Source organism: Saccopteryx leptura, chromosome 2 (genome assembly GCF_036850995.1).
Source record: "Saccopteryx leptura isolate mSacLep1 chromosome 2, mSacLep1_pri_phased_curated, whole genome shotgun sequence".
In the NCBI taxonomy this organism is placed as follows: Eukaryota; Metazoa; Chordata; class Mammalia; order Chiroptera; family Emballonuridae; genus Saccopteryx; species Saccopteryx leptura.
In genome coordinates, this window is record NC_089504.1 from 286,387,760 (window position 1) to 286,404,252 (window position 16,493).

The 16,493-nt window shown below is 42.5% G+C and overlaps 1 protein-coding gene across 1 annotated transcript; it reads left to right on the top strand.

The window, feature by feature from the left end:
- The first annotated feature begins 193 nt into the window (after positions 1–193).
- Positions 194–12,457, top strand: RIT1 (Ras like without CAAX 1). Its single transcript, XM_066362228.1, has 6 exons — positions 194–316; positions 752–899; positions 1,233–1,289; positions 6,317–6,390; positions 6,622–6,813; positions 10,605–12,457. Exons 2-6 carry the CDS (start codon positions 794–796, stop codon positions 10,833–10,835), a joined length of 660 nt encoding a protein of 219 aa, XP_066218325.1. The 5' UTR covers positions 194–316; positions 752–793; the 3' UTR covers positions 10,836–12,457.
- Positions 12,458–16,493: the final 4,036 nt, after the last annotated feature.

The following is a 16,493-nucleotide window of genomic DNA, read 5'->3' on the forward strand; positions in this document are numbered from 1 at the left end:
TCTTCAGTGTGCCTTATCACATCTTCAGTCCTTTTTGACTTGTGTAAATAATTGTTTTAACACGTTTGTGGGTGTATACTTCCAGTATACTACTCTACTAAAGTACCTTTAGTGTGGGACCAAGAGTACCTGAAGGGGACGTGTCCTCCCCCTGCGGAGGCGGGCCGGCCGCTGCGTCATGGGGACAGCTCCTCCCTCTCGCCGGTGGCGCCATCTTCCCCGGCTGCGGGAGGGGTCACAGGTCAGTGCTGGAGCGTTGCTGCGAGTACAGGAAGACAGCGGTCATCAGACCTGGCGTGGCCTTCCCATCCTGAAGGTACGAGCAGCAGGGTACCTCATTTGGCGGAGAGGTGGGGAACATGAAGGTGGTGGGGGTGCCTCTGGTGGAGGGGCGCTGTCTCCGAGAGGAACGGGGAGGGGGCGGAACCTGGGGCGGGCTTGAGGGACCCCCGCGGCCTGAGCGGCACTGTCTTTGGTCCCCAAACCTAAACTTTAGCACTCGGCTCCTCCCTGTTGTGCGTTGCCCCAGTCTCAAATTCTAAATTCCTTTTATTTTCTTTTGGAAAACCTGTGATGTGTCACGGGAATGAACTGTTCTGGAGGGAAGGTGAGGACACGGGTTTTCCTAGGGCCGCCGGAGTGCTCCAACAGGGAGCAGGAGTGGGCCGGAGTGTGGGAAGGCACGGCACTGACTGGGGCTGGGCTCCCGGTACCGCCATCCTGGATTAAATATTTTCTTCTTTGTCTGTAGGTGCCTTTTCCTTGGTGCAGCTCGGGAGTCTCCCAGAAGACAATGGATTCTGGAATTCGCCCTCCTGGTAGCTGCTGTAGCAGCCCTGCAGGGCTCTCACGGGAATACAAACTAGTGATGCTGGGTGCTGGTGGTGTAGGCAAGAGTGGTAGGCCACGTTTTTCTTCCGTTTTATAAGAACTAAGCACGAAAATTTCTTGTTTTCTTTTTTATTTATTGATTTTAAAGAGAGAGGAAGGGAAGAAAGTGAGAGACAGAAACGTCAATCTGTCTGTATGTGCCCTAAGGTGGGACCCGGCACCCTCTGGGTATCCTGAGCACACTAACCAACTGAGCTCTCTGGCCAGAGCGCATGAAAATTTCTCAGTACACATGGTCTCCACTCAAACTAAATGGGAGACTGGCTATCATGCAGTGTTGATACTTAAGTTCTTTCTGTGGGTCATTTGTGTGGGTTTAACTTTCATTTCTTGTTTTGAAGCCATGACCATGCAGTTCATCAGCCACCGGTTCCCAGAAGATCATGACCCCACCATCGGTAAGTCAGTTTATCACTTAGATTCCAAATTAAACCCATAGAAGTGTCTTGGTGTCAATTTTTAAGTTTTTTTTAAAGATTTTATTTATTTATTAAAACCGTTATTAACTATATTTTGAGCCTTTTTTGGTTTCTAATTCATATTTATTCAACAAGTGTATCAGCAGTTGGTAAGCAAATGCGTATATTTTTCCTCATTGAACTCCATGTGGACATAAGCCATCTTTAGTCTCTGTCTTTTAATGAACATTAATAGGATATTTTCTTTGTCATATTTTTATGGTTAAACTATATTGCTAGATTAAAGGAAAAGGTTAAAGGCCACATAGCAGAAATCTTTTGCTGTCACTTCTAGAAGGGTCTGACTTGAGTCAGACTCTGTAACTATGAGTCAGCTGGTTTGAACTTCCACAAAAGGAAGCAGAAAAACAAGTAAAGCCAGCCTGCTGAACTCTTACAATACAGACATGCAGAGCCTGGACTTCTACTCGAAGCTCTTTATTTACTTCCTTATAGCTCAAGTTTATTAAATAGTTAAGGTCTTCTTTCATATCTTTTATATTCCTAATGCTTTATTGTTGGCAAAATGCTATTAGAGTAAAATGTAACTTTATTTTGCCTTTTTTTAAAAATTTGCTTTTCTCTACAAAGAATAAGAACATTATTGTCATCCCTAAACCATAAGAAAGCAGGTTTGGGCCCTGGTTGGTTGGCTCAGTGGTAGAGCATTGACCCGGCATGTGGAAGTCCCAGGTTCGATCCTTGGTCAGGGCACACAGGAGAAGCGACCATCTGTTTCTTCTCCCCTCCCCCTCCTCCTCCTCTCTCTTTTCTACCTCTCTCTCTCTTCTTCTACTGCATCCCTGACTTGATTCATTCGAGTGAGTGCGTAGGCCGGGGGGTGCTGAGGATGCTTCGTGGAACCTCCACCTCAGCTCGGTTGTGAGCATAGGTGCCAGATGGGCAGAGCATAAGCCCCAGATGGGCCTGCTGGGTGGATCCCCATTAGGGCACATGAGGGAGTCTGTCTCACTGTCTCTCTCGTTTTTTTTTGTTTGTTTGTTTGTTTTTTTTCCATTTTTCTGAAGCTGGAAACAGGGAGAGACAGTCAGACAGACTCCCGCATGCGCCCGACCGGGATCCACCCGGCACGCCCACCATGGGGCGACGCTCTGCCCATCAGGGGGCGATGCTCTGCCCATCCTGGGCGTCGCCATGTTGCGACCAGAGCCACTCTAGCGCCTGAGGCAGAGGCCACAGAGCCATCCCCAGTGCCCGGGCCATCTTTGCTCCAATGGAGCCTTGGCTGCGGGAGGGGAAGAGAGACAGAGAGGAAAGCGCGGCGGAGGGGTGGAGAAGCAAATGGGCGCTTCTCCTATGTGCCCTGGCCGGGAATCGAACCTGGGTCCTCCGCACGCTAGGCCGACGCTCTACCGCTGAGCCAACCGGCCAGGGCGTCTCTCATTTTAAAAAATAAAAAAATAAAGCCTGACCAGGCGGTGGCGCAGTGGATAGAGCGTTGGACTGGGATGCGGAGGACCCAGGTTCGAGACCCTGAGGTCGCCAGCTTGAGCGCGGGCTCATCTGGCTTGAGCAAAAGCTCACCAGCTTGGACCCAAGGTCGCTGGCTCAAGCAAGGGGTTACTCGGTCTGCTGAAGGCCCGCGGTCAAGGCACATATGAGAAAGCAATCAATGAACAACTAAGGTGTCAAAAATGAAAAACTGATGATTGATGCTTCTTATCTCTCTCCGTTCCTGTCTGTCTGTCCCTATCCCTCTGACTCTATCTCTGTCCCTGTATAAAAATAATAATAATAAATAAATAATAAAGGTTTGATTCTAAAGGGTTATATCTTAGGATAAAAGGTGTAGGGTTAGGGATGGGGCACAAAAGGTCTGCTGTATTGCTAGTGTTTTCAGGATATGATGCTTGGTACGGTCCTGGGTCTCTAGGAATGATTTCATTGAGTCAGGCCTTGCTGCTCTGTTTCCACAAAGCCAATGAGTGTCTATGCTAACCCAGCTTTGGATGTGGTCATTTTATAGAGTATATACTGGTGTGGATGGGGCAAAATAGAAACAGTGCTTGCTTTTTCATATACTATATTCAATTTAGAACATTGTTCAGAGACTCAAACTCTGGTGGAAATTCTAGGAGTAAAACCAAATTAGGCCTGACCATGCGGTGGCGCAGTGAATAAAACATCGGACTGGGATGCGGAGGACCCAGATCCAAGACCCCGAGGTCGCCAGCTTGAGCGCGGGCTCATCTAGTTTGAGCAAGGCTCACCAGCTTGAGCCCAAGGTCGCTGGCTCGAGCAAAGGGTCACTTGGTCTACTGTAGCCCCCTGGTCAAGGCACACATGAGAAAGCAATCAATGAACAACAAAGGTGTTGCAACTAAGAATTGATGTATCTATCTCTCTTCATTTCTGTCTATCTGTCCCTATCTGTCCCTCTCTCTGACTCTCTGTCTCTACCACACACAAAAAAATAGGACTTAGAATATTTACTTAGAGAATATATCTTTTTTTTTTCCATTGGTTGTTTTTTTTGTTTGTTTTTTTGTTTTTTTCCTTTTTCAGAATTAGCTACTCTTCTGGCAATATTAAGTGATTCACCAGCAAATACTTATGTTACTTGAGTTCCTATTATGTCCCAAGCACTGTGGTAGGCTCTCTGGGTAGAGTGGTAAGCAAAAAGACATGCTATCTCTTCCCATTGAGTTTATAATTTAGTGCATTTTGTTTTAAACTTTGGCAGCTAACTCTAAGAAGAAAAGGTTTACATTGTAACCAATACACATATTAAGTGTATATGTACATACATACATACCTAAACATATGCACATGTAATTAAAATATCAACAAACTGTACTTATCTCACTACATGTAGGTCACTCTGGTATTTTCTCTTTTAAGGTTTCTGCTTATTTTTTTTTTCTAAATTTATTTTTTACAGAGACAGAGAGAGAGTCAGAGAGAGGGATAGATAGGGACAGACAGGAACGGAGAGAGATGAGAAGCATCAATCATTAGTTTTTCATTGCGCATTGCAACACCTTAGTTGTTTATTGATTGCTCTCTCATACGTGCCTTGACCGCGGGCCTTCAGCAGACCAAGTAACCCCTTGCTGGAGCCAGTGACCTTGGGTTCAAGCTGGTGGGCTTTTCCTCAAACCAGATGAGCCTGCACTCAAGCTGGCGACCTCGGGGTCTCGAACCCGGGTCCTCTGCATCCCAGTCCGACGCTCTATCCACTGCGCCACCACCTGGTCAGGCTCTGCTTATTTATTTTAATGCTGGTCCCAACTCATTAAATTCATTCACAACTCACTAATCCTAGTACAGCATGACCTGCAGTTTGAGAAACATTGATATAGTGGGCTCTTAACCTCTGAGAAAGACTCAGAAACAAGGATTCAAGAAAAAAATTTTTATAAGAAAATACATCAGGATGTAAGCAGCAATTGTTTTTTTTGTTTTTTTTGTTTTTAATTTTATTTATTCATTTTAGAGTTTAGAGAGAGGAGACAGGGACAGATAGAGAAGGGAGGGAGGGGCAGGAAGCATCAACTCCCATATGTGCCTTGACCAGGGAAGCCTGGGGTTTCAAACCAGCAACCTCAGTGTTTCAGGCTGACGCTTTTACCCACTGCGCCACCACAGGTCAGGCTAAGCAGCAATTGTTTGAAAGATGGACTTATCGAGTGAGTTTTTATCTCTTCATTTTTACTTTTCTGTATTTCCCAAGGTCACTCTAATAATATGCATAATTTGCATTTATAAAGGAGAAAATATGTTTTATTTAGTAAATAGTAAAGTAAGATGATTTCTTTTCTTTTAATGTTTTTAATTGAATTTATTGGGGTGACATTGGTTAATAAAGTTATACAGGTTTCGGGTGCACAGTTCTATAATACATCATCCGTATATTGCAATGGGTGTTAACCACCCCAAATGAAGTCTCCCTCCATCATTACCTATCCCCTTCTACATTCCTCTGCCTCCCCTAACCCCCTCCCCTCCTGCATTCCCCACACTATTGTCTGTGTCTTTGAGTTTTGGGGGGGTTATTTTTGTTTGTTTGTCTGTTTTGCTTAATGTTTTTCTCTTTCCTATAGTATTAAAATGGGGAGGAACTATAGCATATGGTTAAGTATGTGGCTTTTAAGTCAGGAAGCCCTGTGTTTTAATTCTGGCTATATTACTTAATTTTTAGAGTTCTATTTTTTTTTTATCTGTAAAGTGGAGATGATAATACCTCATTGAATTATTATTGAATAAGGTTTTTTTGTTTTCTTTTATAGTGAGAGAGACAGAGAGAGGGACAGATAGGGACAGACAGGCAGGAAGGGAGAGTGATGAGAAGCATCAGTTCTTTATTGCAGCACCTTAGTTTTTCATTGATTGCTTTCTCATGTGTACCTTGACTGGGGGACTACAGCAGAGGGAGTGACACCTTGCTCAAGCCAGCAACCTTTAGGCTCAAACCAGTGACCATGCGGTCATGTCTGATCCCATGCTCAAACCAGCCATCCCGCACTCAAGCTGGTGAGCCCGCACTCAAGCCAGCAACCTCGGGGTTTCAAACCTGGGTCCTCTGCATCCCAATCTGATGGTCTATCCACTGCACCACCGCTGGGTAAGGCTTGAATAAGTTAACGTATATAAATTACTTAGTGTAAAGCCTAACATCTAATAACTTTAATAAATGGTAAAGTTACTTTTGGCCTAATATTTAAAAAAATAATCTCTCAGAATCCTTTTTGAACTTAGAATTGTAGGTGAAGTCTTATAAACTTAAGCTATGAATAAACTTACATGATTGCTTAAGTGAAAAAAACCCAAAAAACCCTTAGGTGAAGACCCACTTTATGTATCTCAATGGATTTAGCATATTTCCTGAGAAAATGTAGGCACTTAAAGAACTTTTGTGACCTGCTTTTCCATAAGATGGATTTTAAAGTAGGGTTGTATACTCTTGCACTTATGGGTTCATAGTACACCTTTCTTCCTTCCTGTAGAAGATGCTTATAAAATCCGGATCCGTATTGATGATGAGCCTGCCAATCTGGACATTTTGGATACAGCTGGACAGGTATCAAATTTCAGAATGTTATGAATAAAAACCCTTTCACTCTGGTAAAGGGGAGGGGAAGGCTTATTTATGCAGAGAATATCACTAGTTCATGTCTTTTAATTTTTCATGCACTCTGACTCAGGATAGCAGGTAATCAACATATATCTTTTTAAATCTGAAATAAATAGCTAATAATAATATGTAATTCTAGGCCGCATCAGTACAATAATGATCTTTGTTTTCCTCTAGGCAGAGTTCACAGCCATGCGGGATCAGTATATGAGGGCAGGAGAAGGATTTATCATTTGTTACTCTATCACTGATCGTCGAAGTTTTCATGAAGTTCGGGAGTTTAAACAGCTTATTTATCGAGTTCGACGTACTGATGATACTCCTGTGGTTCTTGTAGGAAACAAGTCTGACCTAAAGCAACTAAGACAGGTGAGGATAGAGTCGAAGGTGCTGTCTGTAATCTACTGGGATTAGTTATGTTTGTTTTTCTGTTTACAAATTTCTCTATCTTAAAGTAAAAATTCAAAATTAGCTTCTGCCTAACGTTGAAAATTTCCTCGTATATACTAATATGTTATTTGGGATAAAATCTGGATTTTAGGAATCAGTTTACAACAGTGGTCCCCAACCTTTTTTGGGCCACGGACTGGTTTAATATCAGAAAATATTTTCATGGACCAGCCTTTAGGGTGGGACGGATAAATGCACAAAATAAAATTATGCGACCGGCATAAAAACTGGTATTTTCAAATATAATTGTCAAACTTACGAGACAAGCGTCAAGAGTGAGTCTTAGATAGATGTAACAGAGGGAATCTGGTCATTTTTTTAAAAATAAAACATCGTTCAGACTTAAATTTAAATAAATGAAAATAATGTAAGTTATTTATTCTTTCTCTGCGGACCGGTACCAAATGGCCCATGCACAGACCGGTACCGGTCCGCGGCCCAGGGTTTGGGGACCACTGGTTTATAGGACAAAATCCACAAGTTAATAATCAGATGACACACAGAATATATTATCTTAAGGGAAGAATCATGAAACGTTCAATTCCAAATTTGTTAATGTTGTATCAGGAGAAAAATTAAGATTTTAAGATCTACTTCATGATGGTGAGGATTATAAGTCCCAGAAGGGGAAAATAAGAGAAATTGTAGAAGGCCCTGGCTGATTGGCTCAGTGGTAGAGCATCGGCCCGGTGTGTGGAAGTCCCAGGTTCGATTCCCGGCCAGGGCACACAAGAGAAGCGCCCATCTGCTTCTCTACCCTTCCCCCTCTCCTTTCTCTCTATCTCTCTCTTCCGTACCCGCAGCCAAGGCTCCATTAAGAGCTACATTTCAAATTAGCAGTGATGTTTAAAATTTGGGTGTTTGAGGGTCTGGCCGGTTGGTTCAGTGGTAGAGCATCGACCTAGCATGTGGAAATCCAGGTTCGATTCTCAGTCAGGGCACACAGGAGAGGCTTCCATCTGCTTCTCCCCCTACCCTCTCCCTTTCTCTCTATCTCTCTCTCTCTCTCTCTCTTCCTGTCTCGCAGCCATGGCTTAATTGATTCAAGCATGTTGGCCCTGGGTGCTTAGGATGGCTCCCTTGAGCCTCCTCCTTGGATGCTAAAAATAGCTCGATTGCAAGGGGCCCAGATGAGCAGAGCATCCGCCCCAGACAGGGGTCGCTGGATGGATCTCAGTCTGTACGCATGTGGGAGTCTGTCTCTGTATCTCCCCTACTCTCACTTAAAAAAATGAAATAAAATAAAATTTGGCTGTTTGGTGTAGAGTCTCTGAAAGTGTAGTGAAATAGACACATTCATGATTACTAGTGGAAGCAATAAATAGTGCAAATTTTAGGAAGTAGTTTGACTTCAAAAAAACCCAAAAAACTTATTCAGCCCTGGCAGGGTAACCTGGTTAATTAGAGCGTCATCCCAAAATGCAAAGGTTGTGGGTTCTATCCCATCAAGGCACATACAGGAACAGATTTATGTTTCTGTCTCTCTCTCTCTAAAATTAGTAAATAAATTTTTTTAAAAATCTATTCAGCCTGACCTGTGATGGCACAGTGAATAGAGCATCGACCTGGAATGTTGAGGTCACCAGTGTGAAACCCCCAGCTTGCCCAGTCAAGGCACATGCAAGAAGCAGTCAATGAACAGCTAAAGTGAAGCAGCTATATTCACGCTCCTTTTTTCTCTCCTCCCTTTCTCTCTAGTATCAATTTCAAAAAATCTATTCAGGGATTTATATATAAAATGTTTATTTCCAAATTGTTTATGGTAGCAAAAATTAGAAAAAGTCAAAATATCCAAAGTAGGAGAAATTATGATATACCCCTAACTGGATATATTAATTTTGGGTTCCTTATAATTTTTAGTATTGTAGCTTAAGTATTCATCTGTTTGCCTTGTATTTTACTTTCTTAAAATGAAAAGTATGAAGAGAATTAAGATTGCATGTTTGGTATCTGTTCCCTGTTCCAAAAGTTATCTTTAAAATAGAGTAGAGCCTGACCTGGTGTGGTGCAGTGGATAAAGCATCAACCAGGAATGCTGAGGTTGCCAGCTTAAAACCCTGGCCTTACCTGGTCAAGGTCCATATGAGAAGCAACTATTATGAGTTGGTGCTTCACGCTCCTCCCCACCACCTTTCTCTCTCTGTCCTCTCTGTAAAATCAACAAATAAAATCTTTACTTTTCTATTTTTAAAGGAATTTATTTTATTTATTTTGTGTGTGTGTGGCAGAGACAGAGTCAGTCAGAGAGAGGGACAGACAGGAGGGGAGAGAGATGAAAAACATCAATTCTTCATTGTGGCTCCTTAGTTGTTCATTCATTGATTTCTCATATGTGCCTTGACCGAGGGGCTACAGCAGACCGACTGACCCCTTGCTCGAGCCAGTGACCTTGGGCTCAAGCTGGTGAGCCTTGCTTAAACCAGATGAGCTCGTGCTCAAGCTGGCGACCTCGGGGTCTCGAACCTGGGTCCTCCGCGTCCCAGTCCAATGCTCTATCCACTGCGCCACCACCTGGTCAGGCAACAAATAAAATCTTTAAAAATAAATTGAAATAGCCTGACCTGTGGTGGCGCAGTGGATCAAGCACATATGAGAGTTGATGCTTCCTGCTCCTCCCCCTCTTCTCTCTCTCTCTCTCTCTCTCTCTCTTTCCCTCTCATCTCTAAAATGAATAAATAAATAAAAATATTTTTTTAATTAAAATAGAGTAAAAAAAGGAGCATTTGATATCTTGTTCCCCTACGTATGCCATCATTTTGGCTCAAATAAACTCTTACAAAAATGTTTTAAAAATATAGGCCCTGGCCTGACCATGTGGTGGCACAGAGCATCATCCTGGAATGCTGAGGACCCAAGTTCAAAACCCCAAGGTTGCTGGCTTGAGCGTGCATTCACCATCTTGAGCACGGTAGCTGGCTTGAGCCCAAAGGTCGCTGGCTTGAAGCCCAAGGTCGCTGGCTTGAGCAAGGAGTCACTAGCTCAGCTGGGGCCATTCGATCAAGGCACATATGAGAAAGCAATCAATGGACAATTAGGGTGTCACAACTACGAGTTGATACTTCTCATCTCTCTCCCTGTCTGTCTGTCTATCTGTCTCTCTCTTGCACCTAAAAAAAAAAGCCCTGGTCAGTTGGCTCAGTGGTAGAGCATCAGCCTGTCACATGGGTGTCCCATGTGTAATTTCTGGTCAGGGTACATAGGAGAAGCAACCATCTGCTTCTCCCCCCTCCTTTCTCTCTTTATTTCTCTTTCTCCCCTGCCTCCAGCAGCCATGGTTTGATTGGTTCAAGCGCGTTGGCCCCAGGCATAGAGAATGGCCCTGTGGAGCCTCCGCCTCAGGCTCTTGTAATAGCTCGGTTATGAGAATGGCCCCTGATGGGCAGAGCATTGCCCCAGACAAGGTTTGCTAGGTGGATCCCAGTCGGGGCACTTGTGGGAGTCTATCTCACCTCCTGTCACTGGAAAAAGAAGTGGAAAAAAAGTTTAAAAAATAGACTAGCAATAGATTCACATAATTTGAAGGCAGAAGGAATCTTAGAACTTGGGTAATTCAACCTCCCAACATTACAAAAACCACTATACTGTGCTTGAACACCTCCAGAGTTGAGGATCTCTCTCTTCCTGTTAAGGTAGTCCCTTCATTTTTGGAGTAGTTATAATTGTTTTCCACTGGTACCTCTATAACTTTTCCCATGTTCACTTTTTCAAAGGTCACCAAGGAAGAAGGATTGGCTTTGGCCCGAGAATTCAGCTGTCCCTTTTTTGAAACATCTGCTGCATACCGCTATTATATTGATGATGTATTCCATGCCCTTGTCCGGGAGATACGTAGGAAAGAAAAGGAGGCAGTACTGGCCATGGAGAAAAAATCCAAACCCAAAAACAGTGTATGGAAGAGGCTAAAATCACCATTCCGGAAGAAGAAAGATTCAGTAACTTGAAGTTGTGAAGTGTTTATCTGTGAACTGCAGTGCTTAAACAAAGCAGTCCAGAAACCTGCATTCGTGAGCATGGTGCTTGCTCTTTCTCCTGTTATGACTGTTATTTTAAAAGTACCTGATGAAGGGGATATGCCTACTAGGAGTTTTCAATGATGTGATATTTAATATATTTGTCTCTTAGCTAATTCTGATTTATTAACCCAGTGGAGCACTCTCTTCTTTTAAATTGTCATTAGAATTTGATCTACCATAGATTTGGGTTTTGTAATGTAAATTGTTCCCATCCAGGGGAATATGTATATTGCTTGTGTTTGACTAAGCTCACAAGAGGAATTTTTTGCCATGTACTGCTCCACATTATTTTTCAGCCTCAGTTTACTAGGACTGTTCCAGAGAAGGATGCCAGTCTTTTCTATTCACACTGTGCTTCCTGGAGACAGAACAAAAATCATTTAGGGGGAAACAGTGCTAAAGAGATGTGTGCTAACATTCAGCAGATAACTGTGGAACTGACTCCTATTGCAGATTATGGAGTGATGAGATTTGGGAAAATCAGGCCATAGGTTTATAGGAACTTGGCTAGAAAAAAGGTAGGGTCAGAACAGTGTTCCCAGTATGCTCCTAGCTTTTCTAAGAAATATACTGGAGCTTTGCACAATGGGAGTATTGTAGCCAAGGTGGTTTATACAAGGTATGATTATTGCTAATTGAAATGTACTGAGATGGGTGAGAACAAACAGAAGCATATAAAATGTAATGAAGGATTCTGTGAGGTTCTTTTACTCCTTTTTTCAGGGTTTTGACTTTCTTCACCTTCAAAGGTAAACACTTTGGAAACTAGTACTGGATTACCAACCTCATTTAATCCAAATCCTTAGTTGGGACAGCCGTGGCATTGTACAGATTTATTTTTTTCCCCAGTTACCAATACATTTACAGTAATTGTTCCCTAGTTCTTTCCTTTAGCTTCCCTGTGCTCTTTAGAAGAGCTAGGCCTGGAAAAATGTTTTTAGGCCCTTTCATCAGACTGCATTTTCCATACAGAAGAAACATCAGAAGTTTGAATAAAATTGTGCCTCCTAACGTTGACAATCACTAGACTCAGTGCTCTAAAAACCTATAATATCTGTTTAATGAGCCAGTCTTGAAGCTTTAAGATTCTTATGTTAAGTTTCTCATTGAAGATTTTTTCACAAGGACATTGCTAAATTCACCTCAGGGTGTCTGAGCCTTGAGAAAGCTTAGTTTAAGAGAATACCACTTTGATAATCCATGAATAGTTGGCAAACTATTGTCCTGGGAAGAAACAGCTTTAAATATTGGTGGTGAGTCTCTCTTCTAGAATCAGGATTAATTTAATATCTGAACTGATTACGTGTGGAGATTAAGTGCAAAAGTGCTAAGAGTAACATAGTATATATTGAACACTACATGTCACTTAAGTAGTGTTCTTGTTTGCGTCACACTCTAAGAACAGGACTCTGTAGTACCTCTAAAAAGCACAGGGCTCAACTTACTGTGTCCATTTTTTATTACAGGCAGAAGGACAATATTGTTGTATTTTTCCTTGTAATCAATGGCTATTTGTTCCAAGTTTTAAAAAAATGATGGTTGTAAGTTTATTTGTGTTTTTTTTTTCTGAAGTTGGAAACGGGGATGCAGTCAGACAGACTCCCGCATGTGCCCAACCGGGATCCACCCGGCATGCCCACCAGGGGGCGATGCTCTATTGCAACCAGAGCTATTCTAGCGCCTGAGGCAGAGACCATAGAGCCATCCTCAGCGCCTGGGCCAACTTTGCTCCAATGGAGCCTTGGCTACGGGAGGGGAAGAGAGAGACAGAGAGGAAGGAGAGGGGGAGGGGTGGAGAAGCAGATGGGTGCTTCTCCTGTGTGCCCTGGTTGGGAATCGAACCCAGGACTCCTGCACGCCAGGCTGACGCTCTACCACTGAGCTATCCAGCCAGGGCTGATGGTTGTAAGTTTTTAACTGAGTAGTGGTTCCTTTTGAAACTCCTGGAAATGTTTCTTCTACCAAATAAGTCATCTTTTATGGTACTCAAGCCATTCACCTTCAAAGGTAAACAGAATTTGAATTTTGCAGGACAATCTTACAGAAGCCATAGAATGGTCCATAGAGAAGAAGGAAGGTAGAAAATAAACACAGTTTTAACAGTATTTTATCATATTTAAACTAGCCTATAGATTTTTAAGTTTAATGCCTTAGCTTTCATAACTAATGACTTAGGCTAGGGAACTGTTATTGGCATCAAGAAAGAAGTTGACAGCTATGTAATTATTTGGGATAGACAAAAAGAAAGACCAGAGGGAATTTGTCTTGTATATTAAAAAAAAATAACAAATTAGTGTTTTAAAAACTGTCAGTCATATATATATATATATATATATATATATATATATTTTTTTTTTTTTTTTTTTTTTTTTGTACTTTTCTGAAGCTGGAAACGGGGAGAGACAGACAGACTCCCGCATGCGCCCGACCGGGATCCACCCGGCATGCCCACCAGGGGGCGACGCTCTGCCCCTCCGGGGCGTCACTCTGTCGTGACCAGAGCCACTCTAGCGCCTGGGGCAGAGGCCAAGGAGCCATCCCCAGCGCCCGGGCCATCTTTGCTCCAATGGAGCTTTAGGCGCAGGAGGGGAAGAGAGAGACAGAGAGGAAGGAGAGGGGGAGGGATGGAGAAGCAGATGGGCGCCTCTCCTGTGTGCCCTGGCCGGGAATCGAACCTGGGACTTCTTGCACGCCAAGCCAACGCTCTACCACTGAGCAAACCGGCCAGGACCTATCAGTCATATATTTGATTGTTAGATTACTTAGCCCATCAATTAGTATTGAGAATTCTCTTCTTCATGGTGCTAACTAGTTTGAGGGATATAATATGTGTCAGTCATATCTCTCTTCTTAATGATCATATATTGTATGTAATTTATAAGCTCTTAAGTAGTCAGCTTTATCCAATTTGAAGACATTAAAATCAATTACTGCCTGGAACTTTGAAGAGAGAAAAATTCAGGGACAAGTTGAAAAGCACTGGATTTATTCATGTCCATACCAAATTGATAAATTACAATATTTAGAAACTAGAGTCTAGAATTAACTGTTTAGAATTCAGAAAGGGATATATGTCTTAACTGTGTGGTATATTAGCAAGAATTGGTCTACTGTGATGTTTGGGATGGAGAGAAGAGAGACATTTTTCACTAGCACCCTTGTATATGAAGACAGTTATATGATACAATGCAAACTTGTAAACAATACAAAACTTATAAACAACTTGTTGGGCTTTTACTTTTTTTTTTTTTCCTAATAATTTATTTATTGATTTTTAGAGAGAGCTGCAGGAGAAGGAACAGGAAACATCAACTTGTAGTAGTTGCTTCTTGTATGTGCAATGACTGGTCAAGCCCAGGGTTTTGAACTGGTGACCTCAGCATTCCAAGTCGAGGCTTTGTCCACTGCGCCACCACAGGTCCGGCTGGGCTTTTCCTTTACTCACCTATATATGGATAGAAATCTTTGGAATCATTGCAAAGGGCACTTTAGGTAAAAAGTTTAGCCTGATCAGATGATGGCACAATGGATAGAGTATCAGCCTGGGAAGCAGAGGACCCAGGTTCGAAACCCAAAGGTCGCCAGCTTGAGCGCAGGTTCATCTGGCTTGAGCACGGGCTCACCAGCTTGAGCACAGGGTCGCTGGTTTGAGCATGGAATCATAGACATGACCCCATGGTCACTGGCTTGAGTCCAAGGTCACTGGCTTGAGCAAGGGGTCACTGGCTCAGCTGTAACCCCCCTGCCCCCTGCCAAGGCACATATGAGAAAGCAATCAATGAACAACTAAAGTGTCAGAATGAAGAATTGATGCTTCTCATCTCTCTCCCTTCCTCTGTCTATCCTTATCCATCCCTCTCTGTGTCTCTGTCTCTCTCACTAAAAAAAAAAGAAAAATATTTAATGCCATGAAAGTTTATATTCTGGAAAATATTGATTAAAAAAAAGGGTTACTCCTCACCATGTATAGGACACCTGTGTCAGGTGCTAGGGAGCTTTCTTCATTCAGATTACCTCTCGGATAGGGAGACAGGAAAAACACTGAAAATGATAGTACCTTTGCCATCTGATCAAGGCAAGGGTTAAAGTTGTATCAAGTATGTATACTGAATGTGAGAGAACGAGGAATAAATTTTTATGTGAATGTCATTGCTTTTATCTCTAATTCTCAAAATGGGCATTAGTGTTGGTAGAGAAGACTTAGATTTTTGTTTTGTTTTTTATTTACTGATTTTAGAGAGAGAGAAAGAGAAAGACAGGGGGGAGGAGTGAGAACAACTTGCAGTTCTCTATGTGCCTTCAACAGGCATGCCTGGGGTGTTGAAGTGGCGACCTCAGCATTCCAGGTGTACATTTTATCCACTGTTACACCACAGGTCCTGTGAGAGGACTGAGTTTGCACATTAAGGGAATGTATTTTTCTGTCTTCATTATCTAATATTTAGTGAGTGGGTCAGTAACTGTCAATGTGGTTCAATATTGAGACAGTCAATGAAGCATTCCATTTTCTAATGGAAAGTCTGTTGAGAAAAGCAATACAGTTACAAAGTATGTATGAGCCTCTTCTGGGCACTAAGTAGTTTGAAGAACTGTGAGGGATTCAAAGGTGTATAACATAATCCTACTTTTGAGTTTTGATAAAATTTAGGTGTACAGCCTGACCTGTGGTGGCGCAGTGGATAAAGCGTTGACCTGGAACACTGAGATTGCCGGTTTGAAACCCTGGGCTTGCCTGGTCAGGGCACATGTGGGAGTTGATGCTTCCTGCTCCTTCCCCCTTCTCTCTCTCTCTCTCTCTCTCTCTCTCTCTCTCTCTCTCTCCTCTCTAAAATGAATAAATAAAAGAAAAAGGTTTAAAAATTAAAAAAAAAATTTGGGTGTACAAAACAACTAGAGATTAATCTTAAAGTAGTACGGTATGTTATGTGCTCCAAACTGGGAATATTATAGGACTTCAGAGAACTTAGTAGATCATGTACTTCAAACTGGGAATGTTACAGGTATTCAGAGAAGGAATTGATATGGCTGGGGCCTATCAAAGAAGTTGACTCTTATGAAGAGGCAAATAGAGGAGAGGTTGAATTTAACCTGAATGGAATAAAAAAGAAATAAGATCAAAAAGATGTAATTTCTCCTCATTCCTACTCTCTATTTATTATTTTCTTAAAAAGATTCATTTTTATTGATTGATTGATTTTAGTCAGAGGAAGGAAGAGAGAGGGGCTAGAGGGAAGCATTTGTTGTTCCACTTAGTTGTGCATTCGTTGATTGCTTCCCATATATGCCCTGACTGGGATCAGGGCCAGGTGTATGTATATATCATACATAAGTTTGGTAAGCTCCTGACAAATAACTGTTAGTGTTGCATCTTTTCCAAACTCATTCTTTTTTTTTTTTTTTTTTTTTTTTTTTTTCATTTTTCTGAAGCTGGAAACGGGGAGAGACAGTCAGACAGACTCCCACATGCGCCCGACCGGGATCCACCCGGCACGCCCACCAGGGGGCGACGCTCTGCCCCCCAGGGGGCGATGCTCTGCCCATCCTGGGCGTCGCCATATTGCGACCAGAGCCACTCTAGCGCCTGGG

Excerpts from the sequence above, each read along its gene's own strand:
- RIT1 (XM_066362228.1), top strand. The coding sequence starts at position 794 with ATGGATTCTGGAATTCGCCCTCCTGGTAGCTGCTGTAGCAGCCCTGCA. Across the intron at positions 1,290-6,316 it reads AGATCATGACCCCACCATCG|AAGATGCTTATAAAATCCGG; the intron begins GTAAGTCAGTTT and ends TCCTTCCTGTAG. Across the intron at positions 6,814-10,604 it reads ACCTAAAGCAACTAAGACAG|GTCACCAAGGAAGAAGGATT; the intron begins GTGAGGATAGAG and ends ACTTTTTCAAAG.